At 33.5% G+C, this 16,817-nt stretch overlaps 4 protein-coding genes across 9 annotated transcripts in view; 2 read left to right on the top strand and 2 right to left on the bottom strand.

Moving 5' to 3' along the window:
- LOC115452365 (leucine-rich repeat-containing protein 74A) overlaps positions 1-9,525 on the bottom strand; it is a 27,758-nt gene extending 18,233 nt beyond the window's left edge. The window contains exon 1 of the mRNA XM_037443154.1: positions 9,511-9,525. The gene's annotated coding sequence lies outside the window, so the exon portion shown is untranslated. The remainder of the gene's footprint in view (positions 1-9,510) is intronic.
- LOC115452360 (FAD synthase) lies at positions 1,213-13,541 on the top strand. Of its 6 annotated transcripts, XM_037443155.1 has the most exons (7): positions 1,220-1,422; positions 3,187-3,361; positions 4,688-4,787; positions 7,971-8,051; positions 9,098-9,454; positions 10,055-10,176; positions 10,803-13,541. In XM_037443155.1, the coding sequence occupies exons 2-7, from the start codon at positions 3,312-3,314 to the stop codon at positions 11,020-11,022; spliced, it is 930 nt and encodes a 309-aa protein (XP_037299052.1). In that variant the 5' UTR covers positions 1,220-1,422; positions 3,187-3,311; the 3' UTR covers positions 11,023-13,541. The 6 variants fall into 6 exon arrangements, with proteins under 6 accessions (XP_037299055.1, XP_037299052.1, XP_037299056.1 ...); XM_037443158.1 differs by lacking the exons at positions 3,187-3,361; positions 4,688-4,787 and having other exon boundaries at positions 1,213-1,422; XM_037443159.1 differs by lacking the exons at positions 1,220-1,422; positions 4,688-4,787.
- On the top strand, positions 1,422-2,969 carry LOC115452359 (tRNA (guanine(37)-N1)-methyltransferase). The gene has a single exon (XM_030180863.2). The coding sequence runs from the start codon at positions 1,470-1,472 to the stop codon at positions 2,817-2,819; it is 1,350 nt and encodes a 449-aa protein (XP_030036723.2). The 5' UTR covers positions 1,422-1,469; the 3' UTR covers positions 2,820-2,969.
- On the bottom strand, positions 13,536-16,817 carry LOC115452358 (GPN-loop GTPase 1). Its single transcript, XM_030180862.2, is given in 10 exon segments — positions 13,536-13,680; positions 13,882-14,022; positions 14,477-14,565; positions 14,634-14,686; positions 14,884-15,084; positions 15,253-15,449; positions 15,722-15,889; positions 16,304-16,379; positions 16,381-16,430; positions 16,628-16,817. Coding segments are annotated over 10 exon segments (1,131 nt in total). The 5' UTR covers positions 16,701-16,817; the 3' UTR covers positions 13,536-13,597.

Here is a 16,817-nt window from a genome sequence, read left to right as displayed (position 1 = left end):
TGTCATTCACACAAAAATGGTTTAGCATTTAGATAATTAAATTAAGCAAATGTTAGAAATTTCGGAAGGAATGGAAACCGCTGTAAGTAACAAACAAGAAATCGGTAAGAATTTCGTCTAGGAGAAAGCCAGCACCCCTTCTGTTCTTTTCTGACTTTCTTAGGGATTAAAAGATACCCAAGAGGTGTGATTTGACAGAAGCTACTAAAATGGGACAGTAAAATTAAAACACAGCGGTATCATTCAAGGCACATATGTTTGATAACTTATTTCAATGTTAATAAAACTTTGCCGAAATGCTTAGAGCAAACACGGTGCTGTTTTTTCCAATGCCAATTGGGTTTCTTTTTTTCCTCATAACATCATCTTTGGGGAATCTGCAATGAAACACATTGTATGAAAAACACTATGAAAATCAGATAGTTTCCTCGACCCCAGCCTTCGCGCACGATTTCCAAGTGGCTTTTACCACTACACCACCGTATATTGTAAGTAAAAGGCAATTTATGCAAAATAGTAAACTACAATATACTAACATCTATGTTATCGACAGAATATGCAGCACAACACTATTGAACTCGACTACGTAAATTGGTAAAAATGAAAAATACTTAATAATTACTGTATCGAATGGCCAACAGCTGATTATAATATGACTACAGCATAATAAAGTATAATTAATAACACCTTTTGCACTTATGTAGAGGGTTTAAGCAAATATATTAGGTTTTTTGTTTACTCACCGATGGAAGCTGGTGATTTCAGTTTCATTTTCTTTACGAGAAGAATGAGATTTACATCCCACAATAACGCAGGCCATTGCTTGCTCGTAGGGCTATATTTTATTTAAACAGCATTGTGTATTTATTAAAATTAACAACAAAAATATTACAAAACATGTAGCCACTTTTGAAAAGCACGCGCTGAAGTATAACGTAACTAAATTGTGTGGGCGCGTTTGTGACATTGTTTTGAGGTTGGCAAGTGGGCACATTTGACATTTTATTTGCTTTTTAATACGGCATCATAAAGAGGACCAAAGTTAACCATTTGATTATTTTAAAGTGTACGCATGCCGACCTTAGCAACATAATATTTGTCTCGTTCTTTTCAACGGTTTTGGCCTATTTGAAAAAATAGGATAAGTATATGAGGGTAATTTAGATTCCTTCTATGCTTGTTCTTATTCTGAGGTATTTAGTGTACTTATCAAATGACAATTTTATTACCTGTGACATAAGCATTGTCAAATTGACAAGTGAAACTCGAATATATTTCCCAATTTAAAATAAATATTTATGTTATTTAGTTTGTAAATTATAGTTTTTCACAGACTTTATTATTAAAAAGTGATAAAACGTTGAAAGGAACATTGTAACTACCTCAAGGAACAAGACCACATCAGTTCTGACCTGCTTGTAGGTTAGTATAACGATGTGTAGTGAAAATACATTTTTCTCGTATTTAATATGACTATAAACTGTATACATTTATTATTCCGTAAAATGAGTTCGTCGATAATTTCGGTGTTAACGCCCAACAATGTTCGCGGTATGAAAGTGCTAGACCGCGAAAAATTCTTGCGTCATATAGAAGTACCAGTTTTGAAGGTCACCAAAGAAAATTTGGCGAAGATAACACAGTTGTGCAAGCCTTACTTCTTAAAACTTGAAAACTTCAAGCCCATCGCTGACGTAGAATCAAATGAAGATTCTCCTTTCAGTAAAAATATACATCTTAATCCAGACAAAATTAATGAATGGACTAGCTTTTTAGAAGAGGACCGTAAGAAAATGATCGAAATAGGAGTCGACGAGAAAAATTTCTTCAAGATGAAACTAGAGCTAACATATAACAACTGGACATATGACACTATATTCAAAGCAGTTCTACCCGAAAATGAAGAAATTGTAAGTGGTTTCTCACAAATTGGTCACATTATCCATTTGAATTTAAGAGATCATTTATTGGATTATCGTCCTCTCATTGGCCAAGTTCTTGTAGACAAAGTGAAGACTTGTCGAACTGTTGTAAATAAAAGCAACATAATTGATAACACATACCGCAACTTTAGTATGGAAGTAATAGCAGGGGATGAAGACTTTTTTGTCACAGTAAAAGAAAACAATATCATATTCCAATTTGATTTTTCAAAAGTCTACTGGAATCCTCGCTTGGGCAAAGAACATGAAAGAATCCTAAATTATTTAAATGAGAGTGATGTTTTGTTTGATGTTTTTTGTGGAGTTGGACCGTTCTCATTACCAGCAGCAAAACGCAAATGCACTGTATTTGCAAATGATTTAAATCCAGAGTCGTTCAAATGGCTGAAACATAATGCAAAAAACAATAAGATTAAACCTGAATTTTTTAATGCTTATAATCTTGATGGAAAAGATTTCATTTGCTCTGTATTTAAAGACTATATTCAAGAATTATGTGAAGGCAAAATAAGTATTGATGAAAAAGCAGTCATTCACATTACAATGAACTTGCCAGCTATGGCTGTGGAGTTCTTAAAGTATTTTAAAGGCCTAATTAAAGGAAATATTGCCAACAATTTGAAGAATGAAATAATTGTTTATGTGTACTGTTTCGTTCCTGGCGATGACAGTGTTGCTTCGGCAAAGCAGTTAGTGAGTGAGAGTATTGGATACAACATGGCAGATAAAATCCAGGATGTGTCATTTGTGAGAAAGGTTGGACCAAATAAAGAAATGATGCGTGTGACATTTAATCTAAGTGATGAAATATTATCGAACAAAAGTGAGTTAGAGCTAAGTGAACCTCCTAGTAAGAAACTGTGTGTTGAAAACTAATCATGATTTTTGTTTGGTAAATTTTTATGGAATCCCTGAGTAACTTTCTTAAATAAATACTTTATGTTAATATTGTATTGCAAAAAATATAATTTGAGATTGTTTGAAGAATGTCAATTAAGATCTAAAACAATAAATTTTTTATTGAAATTCTGCTTTTTCTTAAGGCCAATTTTGGCCTCAATATATTTTCCATGTACTTTTTTAAGTAATTTAATTATTCTACTTAATAAATACGTAACCTACATTTTATGGTGATGGGTAACAATATAAATTAATATCAATATCGGCTAATATTGCTGTGTTAATAATTTGCAATATTTGTTGCGTTTTTACACAATCGCTGAAGTGAAATACCATTTTATAGGTATTTGATATACATATTAAAGTGGAGGAGGTAGTAGACAGGTGGTTGAGCATATTTTATATGGCTAAAAGTATTGCCACTATCGCTATGAAGACCAAAGGACCCTTCAGTATGATGCAAGATGAATGTCAAACAATAAACACCTGAGTGACTTTGTAGCAACAATTTTACTTGGGTGAGTATATATGTGCACTTAAAAAAATACCTATGATATAATGGCTAAACACTCTTAAAACATTTTTTAAAAAACCTTATTTTTACTTCTCACAAGTAACTATGTTCAACTTAAAAAATGTATGTGCTTTCAATATTACATAACGCTCCAATTGTTTATTTGTCTTGTGTAGATAGCTGACGTTTTCTAAGTTTAGAGAAAACAACTTCGAAACTTAGATTATATTGTACCCAAACAAATGACTAGTGGTTTTTAAGATAATATGGCAAGTACAATTTCCGTCATATTTGATGATAAATTACAATTCAATATTAGTTTCCTGTCAATATTTAGCGTTGCGAACTTTGATTCAACTAATATGTATTCTGCTGATTTCATGGGTTTACTTGTTTGATAAAACAGTAACCGAGCACGTATGTTATATCTCAGTATAAATATTACTAATCTTGTAAAGATAAACCATGATACAAATGCTCATGATAATGCAATAAAAGCGACTTTGTAGCAAATACAGAATATTTTAATACATATTTACATCTTGCAATATGCGACACTTGAGGCGCAAATGAGCTTTGAGCATACATAATACCAGGGACGGCTTTAGGGGAAGGCGAACCGGTCACCCGCCAGGGCCTCGCGCCTACAGGGGCCTCGCGCGCGGTACTTTGGAGGACTTTTTTTTACGATCTTACCAAGCAACTGTTAAAACCGGGGAATTTTCTTGCGCAATCCGGGGCAACGCGTTGTATTGTTGATTTCGCCTAGGGCCTCGCGTCCACTAAGGCCGCCACTGCATAATACATATTGATGTTAAAAACCTCTTCAGAATAACACAAGACTGCCTGAGATGTTATCGGGGGTGATGCGCCTGTAGCCTATAGTCAAGTGCGTAATGGCTTACAAGTTACATGGTCCGCTACAACACTCACACACACAAAACACAAACACACTAACAGTGACGACTTAGTCACAACAAATGAATTACCAGTAATTGGGGAGGCTCACCCTGAGCAGAACTTTTAGCGCAGCGGCATAATATCTAAAACGAAACCTTTAATTTTTTTAACTTTTGTTGCATATAGGTAGACCAAAGGCGCACGTGATGCTTATTTTTTTTATTTGACCCCTTTTTTTCTTGCTCCGTCTGGTGCCTAGTGGCGGCAAATTTCGATACGCTCCGGGCGGCAGAAACTATACCGCTGTTCTGAGTATAGGTATGGAAAGTGTGACGTAGACGTCATCCATGGCAGGTTCGCGAAGAATCGAGGTCAAATTGACCTAGTGCATTCGAAATCGACCACTAAAACACTTTCGCTCTCTCACTAGCGAACCTAATACCGAAACCAATGGAGTGCTACTTTCGCTGTCGGTTACTAAAGTACGCAGGCCGCAGCTGTCTCGTGTTTCGCCTTCAATGGAAACTGACGTAAGTGCGGATAGATTCTTTGAAGTATTTGTTTTGCTTACTATGTTGCTGCATTCCTAAAGATCGTGTTAACATTTCTGGTGGACAATCAAGTCCACTACTAAGAATGAATAATAAACGCTATTAGTCCTCTATTTAAAATTGTTTCCGCGGCCCACGTTAAAGGGTGTTTTGCACCAATCCCACGTGGGATTAATGTGAGAAAAAAATTGAAGACCAATCAATATAAGTAAATGTTTTATCTACGTAGGTAATCAATTTTTTCCGTACATTACGGATTTCGTTGATCTCTGATAGAAATCTTTAATGTTCCATTTTGGATTGCATTATTCTCTAGCCAATTATTGATAGAATATGTATGTATAAGTGACTTATGACATGTTTTATAAGTATCGGTGTAAGGTTAAGTCAACATCCAAAAAATACGCAACAACTTTATCTGACACAGATATTTACTCATTACAATAATTAGATAATTTAATGCCATCATTATGTAATTATGGAATAATTAACGAATGATAACAGCATTCGATTTGTTTCTCCATTATTGCGATCAGTATTCTCATACTCGTTACTGCAGATAGAAGTATTCAAGTAATAAATTACTAATATTGAGATTTGTCAAAATGAGGGTGAGTTCCTATATTTAGTTACTTAAAAATATATAGTTAGTTGTGGTAGCGTAAACCAAAAATACTGCTCGTCTTTAAACAACCAAAGCAAACCAAACGCACTTAGATATGAATTTGAAACATACGCATGGAACTGCATAGGTCTATGTAGGTATATCCGTTCCAACGAGCCGTAATGATTATGTCGACTGCCAGGGAGCTATCTCTCGGCAGTCGACATTCTATTGGACTCCACTCCATTTATCATCAGGTCCTTTGTCGTGCCCATATAAAAATAAAAAATGTATGATTCTTGTCATAATAATCGCATGTGCGCACTAGTAGCACAAGTTTTCCAATGAGTGTTTCAGTTAAAACCACGATAAATAAAATCAACAGATTAGTAGCTAAAGTCAGCAAAATTCAAAAGCTCGTACCTCAATTAAGGTAAACTACGGTAGGCAAAAATAACAGCATTAAGTATAAGTAAAGACGGTGGTATTCGTACACATAATACAATTAAATGGAATCTATGTGGGATAACGTAACTACGTGCGTAACACAACAGCATACCCAATATACTAGTTTCTATAAAAAATCGACAGTCAGAAAGTGGCATCGGTAAACGTACGAATTCAAGATCAATATACGAAAACGTGATCAAAGCGCAATCTGCCTTAGACGCCTTTACCGCTAAGTACCGCGCGGGCGCATATAGGTAAGTAAATAATGTAACTGTTTTTGTGTAGGAAAAACAACATGCGCAGGAGACACCGCTTACATGAATCAGCACTATTCTCTCAATCGCTTATGTCACCCATTTGTCTTTTCATGAAATGCGATAGCATATTTTAAAATTTATCTTTGTGTCACTAGTAACAACTAGGGTTATAGTGATGATAATAGTTCTACAATCTACATTAAAGAAAATGTTTGATTTTCTTTAAGATAAAATATTTTATCAAAATGATATACCGACAATTGAGTGTTATTATATTTAAATATATCATTCACAAAAGCAAGAAAGTTTTGTAGGTACTTAATCTTAATTCATAAAAATGCTAATATGTAGCATAACCATCATTTTCTTATATGGATAATTTAATAAAATAAAAAACAAATATATGAATAAGTAGTATCCGCCATTATGAACTATTTCAAACTTATAGGCAGAGGCGGCTTTAGCGAGAGAGGAAACCGGGAACGACTTCGAGCCTCGGGCAGTGCCTTGGAGGACCGTTTTAAGATATTACCGACGAAACTGTTAAACCAGGAAACCTTTTTTTGTACTCCCCCTTTCGCGACCATTTTTTCTATCGCCTAGGGCCTCGCGTCCTTTAACGCGACCACCACTTCTAACCCATGATCGGTCGATGTTACTAACATTATAAAATAATAATAAAATAATAATTCATCGCCATTTTCATGACTGCAAATTGTATGATTATTACGAACAAAAGTTTAAAAGCGATTTCAATAAGTATTTATTTTTTTAGCTTCTTCTTTTGTGGCCGACTGTTCGTAATTAAATTGTAAACTTTTATCAGTGTTTAAAGTTTAAACCATGTTAAACAATCGGAGATTTAAATTTACATGTGATAATAAGTCTGTTTCTCAGCTTTGTTTATCCAACAGTCAATTAGATTAAAGTTGTATCTCAATGTTATAATATTCACTGCGAAGGCTGCCATGCCGTCAGCACTGAGAAACAGACTTATCACAGCAATGCTCCGTCCTTAGATAACGTATATGAATAAAAGGAGTTATTTTTTATACATAAAGTCAACTCAAATAAATGTAATTGTAAAGACAAAATATATGAATTAATATAGAATATCTTCCTGTCAACGTATACACTGGAGCTAATTATTTTTTATCAGCGCGCACCTGCACAAACACGGTTTACGGTACCACAGCGTTCATTTGAACTACTCGGCTCATTAACATCACTATCGGACAGAGTTTCTAAAAGTAATTGCTGTGCCTAATTAACATAATTTTAACACTAATAATTTCCCGCAATTACCTTTATTTGTTATGTTTTACTGTGAAATTAACGTAACGGATAATTTTGTTTATTTCAGAGTATTGGAAGGTTTATTGCAAATATCACAATTATAATTTGCTGTAAAAAAATATTTGTTACACTGTATTGACTATTCATGTTATCTATAATACATAGGTCTATAGTACGTAAAATTTATGTGAGCTTGATAGTGAAAATAAACTCTATATGCAACTGAAGGAAACGCCCGTGGGATTTATACACTTTAATGTATCTAATGACGACTCAGACAATAAATGTTTTTTTCTAAACTAACTAGGCGTAATACCTAATAGATAAAATACTTATACGTCATTGGCAATCGATTTGTAAATGTTAAGATACAACTCATGATTAAAAAACATAAGCAGTAAACATACTTATATAAAACTTTAAAATATCTATAAATAAGACACTTTCACGTAAAATTTTATATACGTACATCCTTGAACATACAATATGTTATAGTTTCAGACACACGAACTGTATGTAGGTATATGAGAATAATATAATGGCCGATTGTTTCAGTATCCCGCGATGCAGCCCAAGTGCGAGAGGGTCGACATGGACTTACCAGACTACACTGACGTATTACAACAGACGGAAGAGGTATTAAAAATTGCATTTATTTTTTAAATATCAAAGAAATTCAAGGCATTTTTTTACCTATTTAATTAAAATTAATACAGGACACTTTTTCTTTTCGATAAGAAAATAGTAAAATATCGCTAAATATTTTTTTTTAAATTGAATAAAATTGAGTTTAATGTAACGTGAATGTCGGCTTTGACGCGAAGCCGCGATAATCATTAATTTTAAATGTAGTTACTGTTTTACTTTTGTATGTTTTTTTTGTTTCTAATGTTATCTGAAAAAATGTTGATAGAATAATTACTACATATGTTTATGAATTACAACCATAGTCTCACTAGGCCGGTCTTGAGTACTCAATATCATTTCGTAGTCACTTGCCGGTCGGAAAAGCACACCAACAACTCTATGGTTTTAGCCGAGGCTGTTTGAAGTGCTAAGTAATACTCACACTATAATAAATACCGTGGTAATTGAGAGGGCAGTAAATCAAAAGCGGGCATTTTTTTATTACTGATTTGGAATGCACGTTAAACGAACTTTCTTTCTATCTAAGTTTCATACATTACGAAATTATAAATGCATTTTCTTTTATAAACAGCGGTAAGAACGATAAGATAATCCAGTTAACCATGTAATAGAACAGAACCACCTTTTCTAACTTACTGCCCTCTCGATTATCAAGGCTAATTTATAGTAAGTATATTTGAAACACAGCGGCGATAGCCTAGTTGGTTGTGGAACGGACTGCCGAGACGAATGTCCGCAGGTTCAAAACCCAAGGACACACACCTCGGACTTTTATAACAAAAAATATGTGTATATTCTTTGTGAATTATCGCTTGCTTTAACGGTGAAGGAAAACATCGTGAGGAAACCTGCATACCTGAGAAATTCTCTATAGGAATTTCACGGGTGTGTGAAGTCTACCAATCCGCACTATGCCAGCGTGGTAGACTAAGGCCAGATCCCTCTCAGTAGTAGACGAGGCCCGTGTCCAACAGTGGGACAGTACTTATATAATACGGGGCTGAAGATAATGATATTTGAAAATGTTTCTCCAGATACTCAGACAATGTTTCCAACAATACAAACTAGAAGAAGTGTTTCTTTCATTCAACGGAGGAAAAGACTGCACGGTACTGTTAGATATCACATTAAATATATTAAAGGACATGCACAAAGCGAACGATGTGGCCAAAAATATCAAAGTTGTTTATATACGAACGAAAGGGCCGTTCAGAGAAATCGAAGACTTCGTGAATATAGTACAAAAACATTATGGCATTAGACTTATTGTGACAGAGGGTGAAATGAGGACGACATTACAAAATATTCTGGATGAAGATAGCAGATTGAAAGCGGTGCTCATGGGAACCAGACGAACCGATCCGTACAGTCACACGTTGGAATATATGCAAGTAGGTACCTAATAGCAGAATGAAATCTATATATTTAAAAATGAATCCATATTTACCTTGGTCACGCCATCACGCGTGAACGGCTGGACCGATTTCACTATTTTTCTTTTATTGTGTTTGTTATTGTCAGGAGAAGGTTAATGAAAGAATTTTTTTTTAAAAATGCGCGGAAAATTAGAAAATTTAAGAAAACTTAACGAAAATATTAATTTTATGTAACTGTCAATTATTTGAAATAACTGTCAGCGATTGACAGAATGCGCGCTGCAAATTGATAGTTAAGACGTGACGTCTGTCGAATCAACTAGTTACTTATATAATTAATTGCGAAGTATACTTCATTGTTGTCGGTTTTTATCGAATGTTTAATATTTACAATTATTATGCTAGATATGAAACATAATCATATTTAAGTTACGATATGTCGAACAAAATATTACACATAACACAAGATAATTATGTATTATTATGGCTTCAAAGTAATCCAGATTTGTAATTTTCATACTTTTTATAAGCCAATTATAAAATTATTTATCAACAATTCTATTTATAGGAAGACAGTTAATTTATTTACTTTATTTTCTGTAACTTTGTCAACAGAAAACGGATTCCAACTGGCCGCAGATAATACGTGTCTCCCCCCTCCTCGACTGGTCCTATCACCAAATATGGAATTATATATTGCAACGGAACGTGCCTTACTGCAGTCTATATGATAGGGGGTAAGTCACTCTAAAAAAATCTCAAAAGTGTGTATATGGCAGTATCGTATGCCAAAATTTAGGTGAATGTGATGTGTAGGCCTTTTAACTTTACACAACAAAACTCTGAAATTGTTTTTCAGAGGCGAAGGGTCCATAAAACCAGATTTCTGTGGGCTGCCCTTTATTTACAACTAGCGACCCGCCCCGGCTTCGCACGGGTGCAATACTGACTATTTAATGGATGTTATTATTGTACATATAAACCTTCCTCTTGAATCACTCTATCTATTAAAAAAAACCGAATCACAATCCGTTGCGTAGTTTTAAAGATTTAAGCATACAAAGGGACATAGGGACAGAGAAAGCGACTTTGTTTTATACTATGTAGTGATTTATGTAGAATCTAATTATTATCAGAACGATTTGCAGACCGCATTCATGCATAATATGAGTACCTATATGTTGTGTCGGGTTACTTTTCGGTAAATTTCACCTTTCGCCTCTGTTATTTATCTACATACCTACAAGCTGAGCCTGAGACTATGATTTCGATTCATTCAATCTAAACGTCATGGTTGATCCTGTGTCCAATTGGTTAGATATTTTAAACCTTAACGTAACAGTTATTAAAACTTATTTTTCAGATACACGTCAATAGGCAGCGTTATGAACACGTGGCCTAATCCCTCCTTAGCATACACAGACGAGTGCGGGTATAAGAGTTATCTGCCCGCGTGGCAGCTGAAGGACCCCGCCGAGGAGCGCGCGGGTCGCGGCACACACCCACCGAACATTATCGCAAATGGTCACCACTCCAACAGTCACCATTCGAATGGTCACCATTCAAATGTCATTGTAGAATGAAAACGCAGATTTGTAACACTAGATCGAATTGATATAATATAATAATTAACTAATTAATTAGCTGAATTACTGAGATGAATGCTTTGTATCTTTAGCTATTTTTGACAATGTGTCCACTCTCCACTATCTTAATTCTGACGAATATAATTTTTAAAAATATGTGATAGTAAACCAAGTAGAAAATCATTTTATATCCTAGATAATATACTAAGAAACAAAGCATGAATCTTTAATATGTGCCTGATGGATGTATTTGGAACTTGGTTCCAAAACTTGACATTTTAGTTCAAAATTCTTTTATTTTTATTGGTTTCGGATTTCATTATGACAATTAACTAATAGTAAATTTATGCTGTTGATTTGCATTATAGCCATGTTTTAAAAAACAGTTGATACGTCTTATTGTGAATAACAACTCGTTTATGAGCACAGTGCACAACATAATACGACATCTATGTGCTCATTGCAAACTTATTTCTGTATATTTTTAGATTTGTATGTGATCCTTTCACTTTTCTATCAAGTATTAACATGGCAATAATGCAAATTAACCACATGTTTCGCATGACTGCCACTTTTAAAATAAAATAATTATATGACATATAGCGCAGTACCTTGTTTACCAGAACTGGTAAACAGAAAGTGATGAAAAAACCTATTTGAAATTAATACTTAAAACTTTTAATAATACTTATATTGTTGTGACACGAACCGTCATTTTCAATAAACGATCCCAATCGCTTTTTTCAAGCTATCTCAAAAATGGACCAATCAGAACAAAGTATTTTGTGACATGTTTACAAATGAATCATTTTGATTGCATCATTTTTAAAATCGGATTAAAGATTGAGATTAGGTTTGAGTCTTGAAAGCAGTTGTTAGACGGTATTTACAAATACCAGCTACGCGGTATTTCACTATCCTAATTTAAATTTTCTATCCTATCCTGACAAAAACCAATCAAAATAAGTAATTTGTAAACATGTCAAAAAAAAATGTTCTGATAGGTCAATTTACAAATGGATCTAAAACAGCGATTGGGTTCGTTTATTGAAAACGGTGGTATATGCATTTCCTTAAAAATGCACTTACGTTCAATATCCAAAATATGTATACGTTGAGAGGAAGAGGTTCTATATTACTTCAAGTCATTATTAATGACTTGAAGTATATATTATATTTGGTGTTTATACATATACGTCTATTTGAGTCTAAATGTGTATATAATTTTGGATAAGTACGTGAAAATGTTAAGAAAAATTTCGATTGGTCAACGATACATGATTTTTTTTTAATTCTACATGAAACTTATCAGCGTCTAGTAGAGAAAATATATTAGGACCAATAAGGAGAAAGATCCAGAACATATTAATGGTACTTACTAGGTAAACTTACTTATTAACATACCTACCTAGGTAATATACCTATTTATTTAAGCACATTTTTAAAGAGCTTCAAGATTTTAAATGTTTGAAGCAGATTGTTTCGTCAATCATTTTTCACCTCAATGCACATGGTGCTGATCTTAAACTTAATTACATGTACTTAATCACTCGATCTGCCAAAAACAAACGATGTATTTAAATGAATACTTCAGAAGTAGAGAATCGAAATATAAATATTCTTAGGAGAAGTTGAAAATGCAGCAGAGTAATTACTTTGAACAGCTTTCTTTATAATTTTTTCCTAAATGGATTTTTTTAAAGTAAATTACAATTAGTATAATTAGTCCATTGGTTATTGTTATTTATTTATTATATTGTAAATTGGCAATAAAACAATATTTAAAATTTGTATTATTGTATGACATTTTTTTATTTTTTACTTATATACAAAAAATACGTTATCCAGCTGATATCGTTGGAGTGCACTCGGTGGACGAATGTAACCATTGTATGAATTATCAAATTATCACGATATCCGCGAAATTTGAGATCAGATGTTGAAAATTCTCCATTTACTAAAATAATGTTATTATAGTGTTGCATACCACACTGCTCGTCAGCTTAAAATGGCTACCAGTGAAACCTAGATGTCAAGTCTTGGCACCAGCTAATGTAGGCGGGGGAGACCTAGTAGCAAAAAACCTGTATGCCTTGTCCTTAAAATATCGTCTCTATTCACTTATTTAATGTTCATATCACAATTATATTTTGTTTTATTTTTTTATAAATTAGCACATCTACAACATTCCTTAATTTTGCAAACACGAATATAAAATATAACTGCCTTTACTTTTATGTATTATTTCAAAAACCAACACAATATGTTTTGGTTACTAAAAAATCCTTCCCCACACTTATCCCATGAGGGAATAAAATCCGTTATATGTAGTTAATTGTCTGATCTGAATATAAAATTTTCAAGCTTCTCGACCAACGAGACCCGAGTGTTTATGGAATGTTTCGTTATTTTATGGTCACTTTTTTGATAGATAATTATGTTAGACACGAATTATTTTTTCTGTGATACAATTTTAGTTTGTTGCTTTATTGTTTCAATAAAATATTTTAATTAAATTAATGTTTATTTTATTTATCTCTATATGTACAGTTTACGTGGAAAATATCTAAGTCTAACTTGTATTGCTCGTGTTGTTTGGTTTGACGTGCTTTCGAATGAACTCTTGGAACATCGCCACATCTTCTGGTTTGTCATCTGAAAGTATCATACAAATAGTAAATCATTACAATGTCTTGCCAGTAAAAAAAATACCATAACACTATCTCAACCTATAATATGTCTTGTGTCCCATTTGAATCACAAACCTATTTTAAGAACTATTTCACAAACGTTTTATATAATTAATAGTTTCATCACATCATGAATGAACCTTCAGATCTTCAACTCAAAACTCACCAACTTCTGGTTCCCTCTCTGTTCCCTCCTCATCACTGGAACTCTCGTTAGCAGGATGTTTGAGGTACATGTCGGTGAACTCCCTGCCCATTGGGACCTCGTCAATCAAACTCTTTTTGTGTATCACCGCATCAACATCAACTGTAATAGAAAATTCTGTTGGTTAGTTATCTTTGATACAGATTTTAGATTGAAAATAATGGACAACTACGCTGACGTCGAAAGTTAAAAGAATTCTTAAAATAAAAAATTGAGCTTATAAAAGCTGTATATAGCAGTATATAAGTAGCGTAATATGTTATTATGCTACTAAACTTTAGAACATTTGACTGTTGAAGGACTATAAAATTCTAGATGTTTAGGAAAAGCATTTCCCAAGAGTCAACAAGAAGAACAACAAGTCCCTAACGCAAGAGCCATCTAATCAGATGAAAAAAAAACTATCTAAATAGCACCAATGAGGCAATCCATGACATGGTTTACTTGTATGACAAATTACATCCAAATTGATCCTGCTGTTCATGTATTCACTTCTATAAAACATAATCATTTTTACAAACTTTCGCATTTATGATATAAGTAAGAAAGATTATACCTGATTTAGGATTCTTTAATTCTTCTTCCTTTTTCTTTTGTTCTTCCAACTTCTCGGCTCTCATTTTTAACCAATCAGCTTTGTATTCTCTACAATATAAATCTTAGTTAAATATTCCGTTGTAAAATAATCCTTAAGAAGTTAGAAAAATACTTACTTTTCATATTCTTCTGCAGCTTCATCTACCAGCTTAAAGAAATTGTCAATTCCCTGATAAGAGACGAATGGCATTAATGATATAAAAACGGATTCAATTGTATTATTACATTGCTGTAAATTTATATGTATATGATAGCATGGCTATTGCACTGTTGCTTCTTTGTTTTAATCAACTATAATTTTTAACCAACTTCAAAAAACGGAGGAGGCAACTCAATCATCTGATTTTTTAATCAATCGTTACTTACTTCTCCAGTATGAGCACTGACGCCACAACATCTCAAGTCTGCGTAAAACGTGTCGAGAGCTAGTGCCATAGAGCGTGTCAGGTTCCCAATGTATGTGTTCCCACCCTCCGTCTCGCCAGCGCCCTCAGCATCCAACGCATCTTGAAATGCTTCGAAATCTCTCATCCATTCAACTGCATACGAATTATCCACTACATCTGTCTGAAAATAATTACAATCTCATCTAGAAAGTATATAATAATGTAGAAAATAAATATCCAATGTATTTTCATAGTCATTAACTACAAGAGCCATACAATCTTTTAATAAGCAGTATGCAAGTAACTTGTATATATCATTCCATTTAAAAAAAATAATAACGGAAGGTACCTTGTTCATCACAATTATGAATGGTAATCGTGTTTTATACAATATAGAGCAAGCATACAGCATATTGGACATAAAAGTAACTGGGGATACGCTTCTGACTGTGTCCATCACATATACAACAACTGTGGGGCAAGATGAGGCCAGTGCTTCTGTTATGATGGTTCCTGATGCAGACCATGTGAACACTTCTATTTGACCTGTAAAAGTTTTCATTATTTTTAATAAATTTAAAAACAAATATAATTGTTTAATTGGCTACTAGCTGTGAGCATTTTATTAATAAGTTCAAAAACAGTGAACACATGTTCACACATGTGAAAGATATGAGTATGTTTGCATGGATTTGAATGAATTTTGGTACACAGATGAATCAAGTCCTAAAGTCTAATAACAGTTAAAATACAACTGTCTCTAATTAATCTCGAACTGCAATATAACACCCTTTATTCATTCCAATATAAATGATTACCTGGTGTATCAATAACACAGTATTTGTGTTTCTTGCCCGCCTTCTCAATTAAATCCACAACTTGACCAAATTTTGTTGAAAATAAATTTAAAGCTGTAACAATACCTCCATTTGGCCCCAAACCATATTGTTTCATTACCTCTTTATAGTCAACTGTGTCTCTTATATCTGAAATCATTACAACCCAATTACAACAAGTATAATATAATCTTGACATTGCAATACTAATCAAAATTTTTAATATTTCAGTTTTATTTAATATAATAGTAATAATATTAATCCTGTATTATATGCTGTCCTACTGCATGCACTGGGACAGCATATAATGTGCTATGGCACAGTGCTATGTGCTGTGGCCTTAGTCCACCACACTAGTCTAGCGCAGATTGGCAGACTTCATATACCCTCAAAATTCCTACAGAGAACTCAGGTATGCTTGTACCTAACAATGCCTTTCTTTACCGATAAAGCAAGCGATAATTCACAAAAAAACACACACATAAGTTTAGAAAAGTCAGTCATGTGTTTTCTTGTGTTTTTAACATGGGGACATTTGCCTTGGCAGTCCATTGAAATACATACCAATATTAGCAGGATATGACACTTCTCTACATGCCGGATCTAAGTTAATAAGATATGGCCGTGCACCATCTGTAACTGTTCCCTGCTAGCCTGCGTGTGAAAGATGTTTTGCCCGCACCAGCCATGCCTAAAGAATAAATCCACAAAGTTATATATTAGTTATCATCCACTACCCATCGCTATGTAATGTAGAGATGTAACATTATTTATTGAACGTGGATAATATCCAAGAGTTTATTTATTTATTTAGATACAACCAAGATATTATTTATTAGATAAGAGTTGGAACATAAACATAATAATTTTACCAAACAAACAACTAACCTAAAATTATTAAACACACCGGTTTCTTAGATTCTTCACCTACAACTTCTGCACTACTTGTAGCGGCTGACATTTTTGACAATTTAGGAATATTCAATGTCGCAGTATTATAATTTACTTAATTGATCAACGTTGATCACAAACACAACACAGACTGACACCGAACAGTTGGTGACTTTGACATTTTAAA

Source organism: Manduca sexta, chromosome 26 (assembly GCF_014839805.1).
Source record: "Manduca sexta isolate Smith_Timp_Sample1 chromosome 26, JHU_Msex_v1.0, whole genome shotgun sequence".
Lineage (NCBI taxonomy): Eukaryota > Metazoa > Arthropoda > Insecta > Lepidoptera > Sphingidae > Manduca > Manduca sexta.
Note: the sequence above shows the minus strand (reverse complement) of the source record. Positions and strands in the feature narration are given on the sequence as shown.